The following is a 16718-nucleotide window of genomic DNA, read 5'->3' on the forward strand; positions in this document are numbered from 1 at the left end:
ATATATTATTTGACTAGGTAAATAATAATAAAATTGTAAATAAATACTGAATAGTTAAATAAAAATATAAATTTACATCCAAACTTGGCATTGTGCTAAACCCTAAATTATAATATCTAATATTTAGGCTTATTCATCATACTTTGTTACTTCCTCAGTCAAACAAAAATTGTTATAGTTTGTCACATTCCATATAAATTAAGAAGATATGAATAAATGAAATAATAACGATTTACTTTTTTGACCAAATAATAATAATAATGGTTTATTTCTCAACAAAAAAAATAATGGTTTATCTAAATTAACCTCATCAATCATTCATTGAATTTTGAACGTAAAGTATAAAATAACAATTTAAAACCGATAAATATAATTTTTTTTTTTGTATGTAGACGAAGTGGTAAAAACCACTAAAACTTGGATTCAAACATAGGTGAAGGCATCCAACCTAGCAATCTTGGTATTATCGATTAAGCTAGGTTTTACGAACATATTATGTTAATTAAATGGTATAGTGATTTTTCTTATATTTTTGTACATTGTTTTTAGGATCTTTCCAGTTGGGATCATGACTAGCACTTTAAAACAAGGTGTCCATTGTTTACGCTTTCATTGCACGTCATAGAAAAATCACAAACCCCGTAAATATCTTGATGATGGTTCCATTAAAGAGTAAATAAAATGCTTCCATTATTAGCAAAGCAAAGTCCTTATAATGCTTAAAAAACATGAAGGCATCGTCATTTTTTTACGCTTAATTTCACTTTTGAAGTAGTGATGATATGTGGAGTACACATCTAACTCTGCAATCTTTCAGAAGCAATGCCATATATGAAATTGTAATGTTAACCGGTGACCCGTAGTTAAGGAAGTCAAATGAGAAAATTTTAAGTAAAAAATAATACTCTCTCCATTCTTATATCTAAGTATCTATTTGATTTTATTTTTGTCCTTAAATATAAACATCTTTTCAAATTACTAGATGCAGTTATTATTATTTTTCCTAAACATACCCCTAATTAATATTACCAACTTGTCTTGAAATATATGAAAAGTCAAATTTAATACACATACAAACAAAAGATAATTTGGTAATATTAACACACAAAATAGACACATTAATTACACTAACAACTTTTCTTAAAAAATGTGGAAGAAAAAAAAACAAAAGGGACTTACATACAGGGACAGAAAGAGTAGCTTTTAAGCATTGATTATACAACTTTAAATGCATATTTTATCCTTTTGAATCATTATTTACGCATTTAATGCAAATATTGTACTCCCTCCGGTCATTTTTATAAGAAAAGAAATCAAAAATCATCATAACCAAGACAATCATTAGCGGTTGTAATTTTTTGAATGCTTTTACAGATATACCCTCATAAAAATTTGTGAAGTATTAAATATAACCACTAATATTAAAAAGATAAACATTAATTGAGGGTTAGAAAAGTCTTTTAAATAATAAATGCACATTAAAGTTGTGACTTTTTCTTATATATTGGACCAATTTTTTTTTTAAAAAGTTTCTAATAAATAGGACTGGAGGTAGTACTATATTTGACTTTTTAACCGGTGTCAGGGCACCAGTTAACATGACGAATGAAATGTGGTGTTGCCAATGAGCAATGACCATGGGTTAGGACTTGGGATATTTTTTTTCTTTCCAATAATCGGTAATTTTAATTCCAACTCTATGAAGCCATAATTGATTAAAGGGTTAATAGGTCTTTACCCCCTGTAAAATAGGTCATTTCTGGTTTTCCCTCTGTAAAATATTTTTGTTTTGATTTACCCTCCTAATAGGCCAAACAAAAACCAATTTTTTTTTTTTTTCAAGAAATTTTCGTTTTTGTTTGGCCTATTAGGGGGGTAAATCAAAACAAAAATATTTTACAGGGGGATAAATCAAAATAAAAATTTTACAGGGTGGAAAACCGAAAATGACATATATTAGAGGGGGTAAAGACCTATTAACCCTTGATTAAACAACAATAATTTTGAAGTCATATATTTTGGGTTGGATAGAAAACATAATTTGAGTACCCAAGAGCGCTTAGATGAGATGGAACGAGTCTCTTCTAGCTTAATAAAGTCCTGGATTCGAATTCAGCCTTGAACATGCAACAGTGTTAAAACTCTTAGGAAGAGTCTGCCGTCCATTTGAGTCCTACAATGTTCGAGGGATTAGTCTCCGCAATTGCGCGCGGAGGATACCCGGTTAAAAAAAAAACACACAATTTGAGTAACATGTTAGAATTCACAACAATTAATATCAATGCGACCCTTTGCTATTTATGTTAACTGCATCTACCTTTCAAAAAAAAAATGTTAACTGCATCTAATAGAGGATCCCTCACTGAACTACATATATGAGTTTTAATTATACTTATAATATAATATAATTACATCACTATTTATAGATATTTAAGAATACTTGTTTAAAAAGGTTAATATGAAATAGATTTTTCAGTAAATTAATAGACCATAAAAGACTATATGTAGTTCAGTGAGGGAAAAAAACTTCAAGTATTCTTAAAGATCATGATGGTCTAACCCACAAATCTGAAGAAAAAAACTTCAGACTTTTTTTGAGAGAAAAAAACTTCAGACTTGTATCTTAAGATTTCACATGATGGTCTAACCCACAAATCAAGATCATCTTCATTCCTCAATGAAATTAAGGGTTTCATTTCTAAGAGAGAAAGATACATTAAGGAGTTTGGTAAGTTCACCACATATGAATTCAATTAAACATCGAACCCATCAAGCTTTTAATAATTATTCTTTCTCGTAAATGGAACCCTCCAAATGTTGAAGGGTGTTTCCCTCAACAAAAAAAATGTTAAAAGGTACACCCTCCGGTCACTAATATAAGCAAAAAACTATATTTTAGGTTCATTCATTTAATGATGTATGTAATCTATAATAAAGATCATGTGCATCATTAAATAAATGAACCTAAAATGTAGTTTTTTGCTTATATTAGTGACCGGAGGGTGTATTGTTTTATTCTCCATTATCTGCCGACAATTTCTACGGTCTCATAATAGTAATTATTGATTATTTTTTACGATAAAATATAAAAAAAATAGTATGATTCTTATAAATAATAAAATGATATTTTTCTTATGAAATTATATATTTTAAAATATAAAAGTCGATAAGTAACTCTTTATTTTATAATGGTTAATTTATTGATTTAGAAAGCAAGTGAACTAGTACACTTTGATTTATAAGTGTATCATAGAACATCCTCTTATGTTTGTCTCTCTAATTTTATAATAATTAATTTATGGGTCTTGCTAACCGGTGTCCCCGGGGCACTGGTTAAGCATACGAAAAAAGGAAATTCTTACCATAAAAGGAAGTTTTGTTGACTTATTTATGGATTAATTAAACAATTTTCAATGCAATAATTAACATATAATTTCCTTTTTTATTATCCTTAACCAGTGCCCCGGGGGCACCGGTTAGCATTTCCCTTAATTTATTGATTTAGAAAGCAAGTGAACCGATACACTTCAATTTGCTAGTGCGTTGGAGAACTCCTTTTATGTCTATCTCTCTAATTAATTCTTCTATTTCTTTCCAAAATTTAGAAGCGAACACCCAAAATTCTTTACACCTAACTTCTTTTTCTATCTCTATATTTTCATGGCATCACCAACATATCATATCACCTTCTTTGTTTTATCTCTCTCAATGTGTCATTCCGTGTATATTCTTTTGATTGGAAAATGTTAGCAATGCTTTTAGTTATGTTAGCAAATGCCATTCTAGTGTATATAGGTAGCGGTCTTCACGAGTTCGGGTGACCTACTAAACTTGATGATTCAACCCAACTCAAACTCATTAAAGTTTATGTCCAATTCGATAACAAAGTAGTTTAGATTTTTTTATAATTCAAACTTTGTGAAACCTGTTAAAAAAATGTGATTATTTTTAATTTTTATTAGTCTGGAAACATATTTGATCAAATTCAACCCAATGTGCCAACCCGTGAACACATATATTTTTAGGGTGTCCATGCTTAGAAGTGGATTCGCTCGATTAAAATCCTCTCAATTTTCCTCAATTGTCGCATCGCATCTCACCTATTAAATTTATGTTTTTTTTTTTTTTATAAATGTTAACCAATGCCCTTGGGGTACTAGTTAATGATGCTAAAAATTGAAGTTATTGTATTAAAAATTGTATAATTAATCCATAAAAAGGTCAAAAAAGTGTCTTTCAATTTATAACTTTCTTTTTTGTTATTCTTAACAAGTGCTTCTGAACACCGGTTAACATGAACCTTTTTTTTATATAGTTTTATCTTTAATTTCTCTCTCATGTTTGTTATGCAACAATTAAGAAAAATTAATTAGAATTTCAGTTTAGAAAATCTATATACTTCCATACATAGAGAGAAGATTTAAATATGCATTTAGTCATTGTAAGTTTGCGAGTTTTTAGTTTTCGTCCTTGTATATTTTTTTGAAAAAAACAAACTATGTAAGATGCAAACGTTTTGATTTTCGTCCTTACTATCATCATATATTACAAAAATGCGTACTTGGCAAACGGATGATGACATGTGGCAGTGGGTAAGATGGCAAGCAAAGAACATGTGGCAAAGGAGTTGATAGGGACCAAAACAAAAAAAAAAAAAATATAAAACAATTGACAAGAGACCAAATCCAAAAACATTTGAAATCGACAAAATCTTTAATTTTTTCATCATCTCTAACACTACTCATAAATTCATCTTCTCGGATACCTTTACCTCGAAAGTTTCATATTCATATACAACACCTCTTAATCTTCAACTTCCACTCAAAATTCATAATCCAACAACTTGAAACTCTCATCAACATAAAATATCTTAAATTTTCATAAAATTTTATAACCAAATAGAACAAAGATTTAGGCTTTGTTTGCGAGTTTTGAGGGGAAGGAAAGGAAAGGCTAAGGAGGGGAAGGGAAGGAAAGGGAGGGAAGGGAGAAAGGAGGGAAAACTTTCCCCTTGTTTGGGAGTTAAAATGCTAATAAGGAAATGAAATTGAGGGCTTATGTTATAATTTTACTATTTTACCCTTTTTCCTCTTAAAATCAATACATTGTTATACTTCATAATTTAACTTCTAATTTATTCAAAACATTTTATATCATGAAAAACGAATTATTACTATCTTTTTTTAAAAAACAACTTATTCAAAACAGCTTATTTATACAAAACAGCTTATTATGACCTCTTTTCAAAAAAACAGCTTATTCAAAACAGCTTAATACGATCTCTTTTTCAAAAACAACTTATCCAAAATAGCTTATGTATACAAAACAACTTATTACAACCTCTTTTCAAAAAACAACTTGTTCAAAACAGCTTATTTATCCAAAAAAAACTTATTACAATCTCTTTTTCAAAAACAACTTATTCAAAACAGCTTATTTAAACAAAACAACATATTACGACCTCATTTTCAAAAACCACTTATTCAAAACAACTTAATTATACAAAACAAGCTTAATATGACCTCATTTTAAAAAACAGCTTATTCAAAACAACTTATTTAAGCAAAACAGCTTAATACGATCTCTTTTTCAAAAACAGCTTATTCAATACAGCTTATTTATATAAAACAGCTTATTACAACCTCATTTTCAAAAACCGCTTATTTAAAACAACATATTTATACAAAATAGCTTATTACGACCTCTTTTTCAAAAACAGCTTATTCAAAACAGCTTAATACGGCCTCATTTTCTAAAACCGCTTATTCAAAACAGCTTATTTATACAAAACAGCTTGTTTTGAATAAGCGGTTTTTGAAAATTAGGTCGTAATAAGTTGTTTTGTATAAATAAGTTATTTTGAATAAGCTGTTTTTAAAAAAGAGATCTTATTAAGTTGTTTTGAATAAGCTATTTTTGAAAATGAGGTCGTAATAAGCTATTTTATATAAATAAGTTGTTTTGAATAAGCAGTTTTTGAAAATGAGGTCGTAATAAGCTGTTTTGTATAAATAAGTTGTTTTGAATAAGCTGTTTTTGAAAAAGATATAGTATTAAGCTGTTCTGCATAAATAAATTGTTTTGAATAAGCAGTTTTTGAAAATGAGGTCGTAATAAGCTGTTTTGTATTAATAAGTTGTTTTGAATAAGCGGTTTTTGAAAATGAGGTCGTAATAAGCTGTTTTATATAAATAAGTTGTTTTGAATAAGCAGTTTTTTGAAAATGAGGTCGTTATAAGCTGTTTTGTATAAATAAGTTGTTTTGAATAAGCGATTTTTGAAAATGAGGTCGTAATAAGGTGTTTTATATAAATAAGTTGTTTTGAATAAGCGGTTTTTGAAAATGAGGTCGTAATAAGCTGTTTTGATTAAATAAGCTGTTTTGAATAAGAGGTTTTTGAAAATGAGGTCGTATGAAGCTGTTTTATATAAATAAGTTGTTTTATAAAATAAGGTCGTAATAAGCTGTTTTGTATAAATAAGCTGTTTTGAATAAGCTGTTTTTGAAAATGAGGCCGTAATAAGCTGTTTCGTATAAATAAGTTGTTTTGAATAAGTCGTTTTTGAAAATGAGGTCGTAATAAGCTGTTTTGTATAAATAAGTTGTTTTGAATAAGCGGTTTTTGAAAATGAGGTCGTAATAAGCTGTTTTGTATAAATAAGTTGTTTTGAATAAGCAGTTTTTGAAAATGAGGTCGTAATAAGCTGTTTTGTATAAATAAGTTGTTTTGAATAAGCGGTTTTTGAAAATGAGGTCGTAATAAGCTGTTTTGTATATATAAGTTGTTTTGAATAAGTTGTTCTTAAAAAAGATTGTAATAATTTTAGTAATGTCTAAAATTGGAATTTTGAATTATTAAGAGGGCAAAATTGTCAATTTGTATGTTTAACCCCCCAAAACCCCCCAATTTGGGGGAACCTTAAAATTGGACAAATGAAGCCCTTCAAAACCCTCCAAAACCTTTCCCTTGTTTTTTTAAAACTCGCAAACAAGGGTTTACACTTCATAAGCCTTTCCTTCCCTTACCCTCCCCTCCAAAACCTAACTCGCAAACAAAGCCTTAGAAACCAAAAATACTTGAAAACAAAAGAAAACAATTTTCTCTTTGAACCTTAATAGCTTGTTGCATCTAGCTTTAAGTTTATCAACATTGTTCAAAAAAAGTGTTTCAAATGCCACATTAAACTGCATCAAAGCACAAGAACAAACTAAATTCACAAACATGATTCATGTTGTGCAAAGTCATTTATAGCCAACATAAGCTTTAATTTCTTCATTCCATAATTGTTTATCTCTAAAACTTAGAAAATTGATCAACCATAAAACTAGAAATTGAAATAAAAACATATTTTTCTTATATTTTCTTCTCTTCACTCTCATCCCTTGACATTTCATTCTCTTTAATAACTTTCGAATGACAACATCATATCTCTTCACTCTCTTGTTGTATTTCTTCCTCATCAACGTATATCTTCCTTGTTAGACGGTTGGCAAAGTTGTGAAGGTTGTTGTTGGTGGTGGTGATGAACAAGTTTTTGGGTTGTTGTTCTTGACCTAGGTTTTGTTGTACAATACGAAGGAGGAGGAGGAAGAGGAGAGAGAAAATATCAAGAGTTTTTTTTTTCTTTCGCGCTATTACTTTTTTTGGTTTTGGTCCTCCGATTTGCGACTTAGTCTAATTTTTGTCACATTAACCTCCTTTTGTCACGTCAAAATGTGGCACGTCAACCTTTGTTTCTCATATCAGCTTTTTTTTAACAACCGACGACATGAACGAAAATCAAAACGTTTGCATCTTACAAGGTTTGTTTTTTTTATAAAAAAAAAAGATACATGGGCGAAAACAAAAAAAACTCGTCAACTTACATGAACTAAGGTTATGTTTGGTAAAACAAATAAGTTATCTTATAGCTTATTAAACTAGTTTATAAATGTGTTTGACAAAATGAGAGGTGTTTGGAAACAAGTTTTTCTCACTAGATAGCTTATTTCCATATGCTATTCTAAGGAGCTTAATGAAATCTAAAAATCATAACTACATAATTTTTAATGCAAAAATGATGAAACAATGTCGAGAATCATTTTCCTCTTTTTATTTTATTTTTGAAGAAAGAGAGAAGTGTGAGTCGCATCTATGATCTATGTGAGGGAGTGTGACAGGGCGCGTATAGTATGGGATTAAGGAGCGTAACATTAATGAATGAATGTGGCATCCGTTTCAAATGTATTTTCCTGTTCCCCGTCACTCACTCTTCCCTGTCTCCCATTCACAGAATAAGAAAGAGAGAGACTCTGTAACTGAGCGCCATAGAAACTTCATCTACCTCAACGACGCTCTACTTTCCCTCACCTTTCTCCACCTTGGTTTTTTCAGCTCTTGCTTCTTCTTCACCTTTTTAATATGTTCCCTCATTTCCTTCTTCATATACTTTCACTCCAAATTTCATACTCTTTATTTTTTCTTTAAAGGTATAATAATACTTTACTATATATAATAATAATAATAATAATATTGTTCTGACTCAAACTTTTTTACTTTCATTTTTTGTTGTTGTTCTTTGTCTATATTGGTATTCTTCCATTTTGAAATGCAGAACGGTTTTTGTGCTTTATGCTGTTTTTTTTTTTTTTTGGAACATGAAAGATCTTTGAAATTATGATTTATGTTTTCTTGACTTCATGATGGAGTTAGCTAACTAATTACTTGCATTTTAGTTTTTAGTGCGGCTAGGATGTTGACAAGGTTATCATTGTTGTTTGTTGCTGGTCCATCAAGTGTAGTACCATTGTACTTGAGTAAAAGGGAGGAAAGGTCTAAATAAATTTGGTTTCATAACTTAATAAAAATAATATTAATATACTAATTATTTTGGTGCATGGTTTTATTTATTTTAATTTTTCTCTACTTATATGTGTATTTAATTTGTTAGGTGGTAGTGGAGTTAGTTTATTTGGAGTTTCTTTGAAGGGATATTATATGCGGTATGTTTGTTAGATGTTTAGTTGAATTTGAATCAAGGATCCAATGTGGTCATATAATCTAAGCAATAGCTTCTTCTCAAGTTATAAATCAAATTCCTCATTGTCTTAATTTCTTTTGCAGATTGCTATTGCAGGAATTGTGGGTCAGGGGCTTTTAAGGAAGAAGCTATTTACTTTGCTTTTTTATCACCTAGATATTAAACATGCAGACACAAAAAGCAAGGTAAGGTTGTCCTATTTCATACTTTTGCAGCATTGTATTCTTTTTCCTGTCTTCAGTCAAATTATAGGGTCTAAATAAAGGATGAGTTGTTCTTATTTTATTCAATAGCTTTGGTTGTATAATTTAGACTTAATTGTACTTTTGGCCCCTATCTTTTCAAAAGTTTTAATTTTGGCCCCCTAACTAATTAAAATACAGACAACTCCCTAAGTATTGGATCTTTGGCAGTTTTGACCCCCAATGCCACTTTTGACTTAGTCTTCGCTGACGTAGCACCCACATCCCTTAAGTGAGGTGCCACGCTGTCAAAGATCCAATACATAGGGGCTGTTTTGTATTTTAGTTAGTTAGGGGGCAATTAAGCCTATAATTTAAGGTTTTTTTTTTTTTTTAAAATTTTGAAAATTAATTTGAGCCTATTTATTTTGATGGATTAATTTGATTACTGAATTCCTTGTAACTCATATTTCAGTAAGTATATTCATTATTCAGAATTCAAACAATTGTAAATATTTCTGGGATCTAATTGAGGGATGAATGCTACCTTTGGTCCATTAAATAGAATGTATAATTTATAATTTGTAGTTTTCCAAAGAAATCTGAAGAAATAATTTTGATCTAATGAATCATATTGTGGTAAGCTTACGCTCTGCGTCTGCACGATTCTAAACAAAAGCTTGTATGCATCAATGGCAAACATTCGTCCTGTTTATGAAAAATATTTGGTGTGTTATCTTCCCTTCTATGAAACAACAATATTTTGGGAAGGATTGTCTTGTTTCTTTATTGGACCTATAACTCTTCTTGTGTAGATACCATTTTATTCAAGAAATTTGCAAAGAGATTTCTTTCAAATGAGCTCTTCCATTGACCATGCCTCATTGTGATATGTGTAAATGTTTTTTTTATCTGCATTCAACTTCTATTTAAGCAAATATGGTTGGCTGTGAGCAGAAATGGTACTTCAGGAGTGCCCCGAAAGAAATCTCCTTCAAATCCTCGGACTGCTCGCAAGACAAAGTCATCAGGATCTGATTCTAACTCCGCTTCGTCATCTTCAAACCCAGCAAATAAAACTCCAAAAGATAGGAGCCCAAATGTCAAGTCAACACAAAGTCCAATATCTGAGGTACATTTTAAGTTCCTATAAGACTTACCTTTGGTGCCATAGTGATTATTCGTAATTTCATGTATGCATTGGAATAGATAACTAGATACTTGGTAAAGTTATAGAAGACCTTCATGAATATATTGTCTCTATGCATAACAAAATCTAAATTATTTAGATAGTTATTGAGCTTTTTAACATATATTATTTACTCTATCTCCTTGACCTTTTTCATCTGCCTTTAGAAAAACGGAACAAATAGGGTACATGAATTGGAGTCTCGGCTATCTCAACTTGAAGAAGATCTAAAGAAAGCTAAAGAACAACTTAACTCATCAGAGTCATTGAGGATAAAAGCTCAACATGAGGCTGAAGATGCAAAGAATCGGCTTTTATCCATGTCAAGAGAGTTGGAGGAATCACAGCGGCAACTTCTGGAACTATCCAATTCTGAAGATGAGCGAATTCAAGAACTAAGGAAAATTTCTCAGGACCGAGATCGAGAATGGCAGTCTGAACTAGAGGCTGTCCAGAAACAGCATTCAATGGACTCAGCTGCTTTAGCATCTGCAATGAATGAAATCCAGAAACTGAAAATGCAACTTGAAAGAGCACGTGAATCCGAAGCTACCCGGATTGACAATGCTGAGTCAGCTGATGCTGAGATTCAAGACTTGAGGATGGAGCTTGATGAAACACTCTCTTTAATTGCAAAGATGAAAAATGAGGTGAGCCATTGTAGAGAATCTGAATCACAGGCATTGGAAACAGTTGGTACAACTCAAATGCAATTGGAAGCTGCAAATAAGACAGTGGAAACGCTCCGATTAGAAGGTGCAAAAGCGTCAGAAGATTACCAATCCTTAGCTTTAGAGTTAGAGAAATCAAGGTCTCAAGTAAGCTCACTGGAGGAACTTGTGAGCAAACTTCAGGATGATTTGGTCAGTGGAGTCGGTTTATCTCCTCGCTTACCTGCATTGGAAGTTGTAGAAAGCGAGGAGATAAACCGGCTCAAAGCCGAGCTTGTTTCAGTTAAAGCTGAAGCAGGGCAGCTAAAATCTGCACTGGATGGTGCCGAGGTAAGATATCAGAATGAGTATATCCAAAGCACATTGCAGATTAGAAGTGCCTTTGAACGACTGGAGAACACGAAATCGGAATCTTATCAAAGACAAGCTGAATTATATGAGGAATTGAAAAAATCTAAAGCCGATGTTGAAGAGTTAAGGGCACGACTGATGGAAAAAGAATCTCATTTGCAAGATAGTGATGTGGCTGAGTTGAAGGCAAGATTATTGGAGAGAGAGACAAAACTACAAAATATAACTGAAGAGAACAATACACTTAAGATGGAAATAAAGAGAGAGGAGTTAGAGAAGAATAAAATCATGGATGAGGCTGTTGCTTCCGCTGAGGCAGCAAGGGCCGCGGAGCGAGAGGCTTTGACAAAACTCAGCTACATAACAGAAGAAGCTGATGAAAGTAACCGAATGATAACACGTGTAACTGAGGAGTTAGATACTGCACAGGCGTCAAATTTGGAGTTAGAGGCTGAATTAAGGAGATTGAAAGTACAGTCAGATCAATGGAGGAAAGCAGCTGAAGCAGCTGCTGCTATAATTTCTTCAGGAAACAATAATAAAAAAATTGTGGAGAGAACCGGTTCACTTGACGGTGGCTACAACAATTCTACTATTGGTAACAAGATGAGTTCACCTTATTCAGAAGAAACTGATGATGACTCACCTAAGAAGAAAAATACAACCATGTTGAAGAAGATTGGAGTGTTGTGGAAGAAGAATCATCAATAGATAGATATATGCAAGGTTGCGTAACTATGTATAATATGCTTCTTTACGTTCTTGTTAATTACCATGTTGAGTAAATGCTTTAACTCATGTTTGATTGTACTTGTTTGCTTTATATTATTATATGTTGGGCATCCTCTGGTTTGATCACCATTCAAACAATCCTTGGAGAATATTTGCCTTAACAAAGTAGTGTCACAAATGTTTTGAAGATACATTGTTTTGATCACATTTTGCTCTTCCTGTTTTACATTTTTTTTTTTACATTATCTTGTTCTTCCATTAAAATTAAGGGAAATAACAGCATGATTGCTCATTTTAAAACATGCAAAATTCAAGTAAGATTATGTTCTTGTTATAACTTTATTTTCATGTTCAATACATGCAAAAATCTATGATTATATTGTTTTTTATTCATGTGCATTAAACATGCAAAGTTTATATACTTATGTTCTTGTTCATAGAACTTACTTTGTACCAGCTCTTTTACCTTTACTAAATTACTATCCTTGGCACCAGACATAAAAATTACTTAAGGGACTAGTCTGACAAGCAATAAGGTACTTAAGGGACTAGTCTAACAAGCAATAAGGGAGTGAAGAGTTAAGAGTTGTGATAAGGTCAGAACTTTGACCTCCACTGACAACATAAATATTAAAAACTAACAATAGTAACATTTGTTGTTTTCAAAACAAAAGTGTTTGGCCCAAAAATAATTCCTTTTAACTTTAGTCGCAACCGAAGATGTTTGTTTCAAGTTTATTAAATTTTTCATAGGAATAACTCTCTTGAAAAATATAAAGATGGTAGTTTTATTTCAATGTATTTTTAAAAAAGATGTTTTTATTAATCTTATAATATTATAGTGAACCTTTATTATAATAGAGACATTAATAGATAGATACAGATACGTATGAATTATTCTCATCTTTATTGGAACTTTATTCTCACTCTTTTCTTTGAGTTTTTTTTTCCTATTCCTAAAAATATTTTATATTCAAAAATAAAATTTAATAAACGTGTAAAAAATAGAGGAATACACATTTATATCATTTTATTCATAGAAATCTATAAAAATAACGGGCAAAAAACACATCTTAGGTTTGATTTAGTGCCATTACTTTTTTTTTTTTTTTTCATTTTTTCGTCTAGAATTTACTTTTCAAAATCCTTTTGAAGAATAAAATAAATTCCATAATATAATTAAAATTAGAAGAAAAAGTAAAAAATATTTGTTTTGTATAGGGTGCGGGAAGCAATCTCTCTTGTACAATACACTAGTGGCCCAATAGGCCCATCGTTGAGATTTTGTTGGTTGAGAATGAAAGCCACTATATAAATCCTCATTTTTCATTTCGAAGATTAGGGTTTTCGTCTTCGGTGTTGGTGCTGTTGCTGCTCGTGTCCCTCCATAACCTCCGAGCTCAACACACAAGGACCAAGCAGCCATGGGGTAACTCTACCTAACCCTCCTTCACTACCATTTCTGCATATTCCATTGCATTTTCTTCTTGTTCCCTGTTAACCATTCCTAAATCGATATTCATATTTCCCTATGTTTGATTCTTTATTTATTCAAGCTTTTGTTTTGATTAGTTTATGGAATGTAATTTGTTAACTAGGATTCCTATGGCATTAGGTTTCTGTAAGTTTGATTTATTAGTTTATGACTTATGGTACTGGATTCAATTCCAGTGGATTGTGTATGTATTTTCTGTTCTTCTTGTGGAACATGGTAAATACTTCAATTTATCTCACAATGTGAATAAAGTGAAATTGAACTTGAATATTTAGGCTCTGATTGCTAAGAAAAATAGGAACTAGCTTATAGCTGATAAATGAAATTTGAAACTTGAATATTTAGGCTCTGCTTGGTAAAAAAAAAAAAAAATAACGAAGAGCTGATAAGCTAGCTTATGGCGGACTAGCTGATTAAATATGTAGTGTTTGGTAAAACTATGCAGTGTTTGGTAAAACTAGCGATTAAACTACTTTATACATATGAATTATTCATATGAAATGACATAAAAATGATATATTTAATATACATTTATTTATTTTTTTAGATTAAGCTATACGCTACTTGAATTAGCTTATCTAAAAATGCTATAAGTTGGTAAAAATAAGCTGTAAGCTTGTGAAAAAATGACGGTTACCAGGCTGGTCTTTTTTAGTCAAATGAGCTTATAAGACATAAGCTAAACAACGTGTCTTGCCCAACAGACCCTTAGTTGTGAATTATGAACATTTTTTATGAACAGTCGTTTTAGGTGAGAATCAGGAATTGTTTATTTTTGTATCTACTATCTATGTAACAGCAAAAGATAAGTTTCGTGAAGGCTATGTTAAATCTTCTGACTTGTCTTTAGGAAGACACATGGAATGGGAGCTGCTCGCAAGCTGAAGTCTCACCGCAGGAGGCAAAGGTGGGCTGACAAGTCATACAAGAAGTCTCATCTTGGGAATGAGTGGAAGAAACCTTTTGCTGGTTCTTCCCACGCAAAGGGAATTGTCCTCGAAAAGATGTAAGAGTGGTTAAGCTTGGTATTTTATTTTTTTTTACTAGAATTTTATTTGATATGAACATGTGATGCTAAGAAATGATTGTTGTTTTATTTACAGTGGTATTGAGGCTAAACAGCCCAATTCAGCTATTCGTAAGTGTGCCAGGGTACAACTAATCAAGAATGGAAAGAAAATTGCTGCCTTTGTTCCTAATGATGGTTGTTTAAACTACATCGAAGAAAATGTAAGTCCTTGTATTTTCTATTGGTTTGATCAGTGACTTATGTCTGGAACTGTCTTAAATTGTTTTTCATATCTTATTAGTAATTTGTTGTTTGTATCCATCTTGTGTGACATTGTGTGTGACTGATGGTTGCAGGATGAAGTTTTGATTGCTGGATTTGGAAGAAAGGGTCATGCTGTGGGAGATATTCCTGGAGTTAGATTCAAGGTTGTGAAGGTTTCTGGGGTGTCTCTTCTTGCTCTTTTCAAGGAGAAGAAAGAGAAGCCAAGATCTTAGATTTGTGAAATGAGTTTTTGTTTTTAGATTCCCTAAATTATGTTTAGTTTTGCTTCCTTTTGAATGGGTTTTACAGACAGTTTTGTATCTTGTTATTTTGTGGAACTTCATTTTTTCACTCTTAGGAGCATTTATTACCTTGCCAGCATTGACTTGTATTGTTGACTGGTTTACACATTTACTGGGTTGTGATTCAAGAATGAAATTTTAAGAATTACGTTACAATTTTGATCAAAATAATAATTTAATTGTTGATATTTCATTCACAATAATAATTCAAGGCAAATAGAGGTTAATTTTTTTTCCAATCCTTTAAGTATTCTTTTGATAACTTTGTACCATTCATATGGTATTCTTAGATTGCCTGTACCATTCTTATGTGAATAAGCAACGTAAGATGTCCGTCACCAATCACGCTAAGCTTTAAGTTCAGACTAATTTGTATTTTGTAAAATGCTGCTAACCTTTAGTATAGGTTTGCAAGCTTTTCTCAAGCTCAATTTCATCTCTCTTCAAGTCTTCAGCCATACTTAGTGTTGGTAGTTATGATTCTGTCATCACTTTGAATGTTTCAACCTGCAAAATTGAACCGTAGCAATGAATGACATTAGTGAAATCTCAAGCATTAGAATTAGAAAAGATAAGAAACTCCAACCTCCTCAGAGAGGTAAGGGTTTTGTGACTGATAAAATGACTAAATGAGAATGTTGAACATTAAAATGGAACAACATACCAATGAGTAATGACAAAACCTATGCTAGTAAGCAATTCAGTTTCGTGGTAGACCAAACACCGCACAAAATATCAGTTTTGAGCCGTTTTTTATAGTTAAGATTGGTTTGTGTTATTTTTTTAAGCAGTGTTATATACTGTTGGTCAAACCTTGGTTAAGATGCAGTTGAGGAAGTAATTACACGGTCGTTGTTTTTCAGAAGCCGCAATTCGTAACAAACAACATTTTCCTTCTTTTTTTCTAATTGATTTGGATTGAGCAGTCCTAACACGAGCAAAATAAAATGAAAATTATGTATGAAGCACAAACACTCCTCTGCTCAGACAACGTGTCGGCATCCAACATTGACAAGAGTGTCTGTATTTGTGCTTCATAAGCAATGTTTTCCAATCAGAAATTTTATTTTGTAGAAATCACATAATTTACTGGAATGTATAGGGTTCGAACTGCAACCTCTGCATATATCTTGCAATGTCTCTATTAACTGAATTAAGGGACGCTACAATACCCTTTAATTAAATTATACTATATATTGTCAATATAAAACATTTATCGGTCAACAATTACAAGTTCATTATTTAAGATTTTAATGTCAAAACATTAGGTGGTATAGAAATTGATTGAAGTCAAAACATTTAGTAATTCGACAATTATAATTGATTGAAAGTATGAAAATTAAATCAGGAATTAAATCAACAAACCAAATTGCCTATTTTCTTTTTCATTAATTATTTAAAACAATAAGAAAAAAGAGGAGTTTCTCATCAAAAGAGGAGTTTCTCTCTTCAATATTATTTCACACCTTCTTTATGCTTCAAGACCATGATAGTATAACCTC

General features: G+C 31.3%; 2 protein-coding genes across 4 annotated transcripts; both read left to right on the top strand.

The window, feature by feature from the left end:
• Window positions 1-8112: 8112 nt before the first annotated feature.
• Window positions 8113-12351, top strand: LOC25484042 (interactor of constitutive active ROPs 2, chloroplastic). Of its 3 annotated transcripts, XM_024778641.2 has the most exons (6): window positions 8113-8470; window positions 8717-8813; window positions 8932-8983; window positions 9105-9206; window positions 10161-10335; window positions 10560-12351. In XM_024778641.2, exons 4-6 carry the CDS (start codon window positions 9187-9189, stop codon window positions 12123-12125), a joined length of 1761 nt encoding a protein of 586 aa, XP_024634409.1. In that variant the 5' UTR covers window positions 8113-8470; window positions 8717-8813; window positions 8932-8983; window positions 9105-9186; the 3' UTR covers window positions 12126-12351. The 3 variants fall into 3 exon arrangements, with proteins under 3 accessions (XP_024634409.1, XP_024634414.1, XP_024634420.1); XM_024778646.2 differs by lacking the exon at window positions 8717-8813; XM_024778652.2 differs by lacking the exons at window positions 8717-8813; window positions 8932-8983.
• A 1100-nt stretch (window positions 12352-13451) lies between these two features.
• On the top strand, window positions 13452-15372 carry LOC25484043 (40S ribosomal protein S23). Its single transcript, XM_013612790.2, has 4 exons — window positions 13452-13575; window positions 14492-14647; window positions 14745-14871; window positions 15007-15372. Exons 1-4 carry the CDS (start codon window positions 13571-13573, stop codon window positions 15145-15147), a joined length of 429 nt encoding a protein of 142 aa, XP_013468244.1. The 5' UTR covers window positions 13452-13570; the 3' UTR covers window positions 15148-15372.
• Window positions 15373-16718: the final 1346 nt, after the last annotated feature.

Source organism: Medicago truncatula, chromosome 1, assembly GCF_003473485.1.
Source record: "Medicago truncatula cultivar Jemalong A17 chromosome 1, MtrunA17r5.0-ANR, whole genome shotgun sequence".
NCBI classification, from domain to species: Eukaryota; Viridiplantae; Streptophyta; class Magnoliopsida; order Fabales; family Fabaceae; genus Medicago; species Medicago truncatula.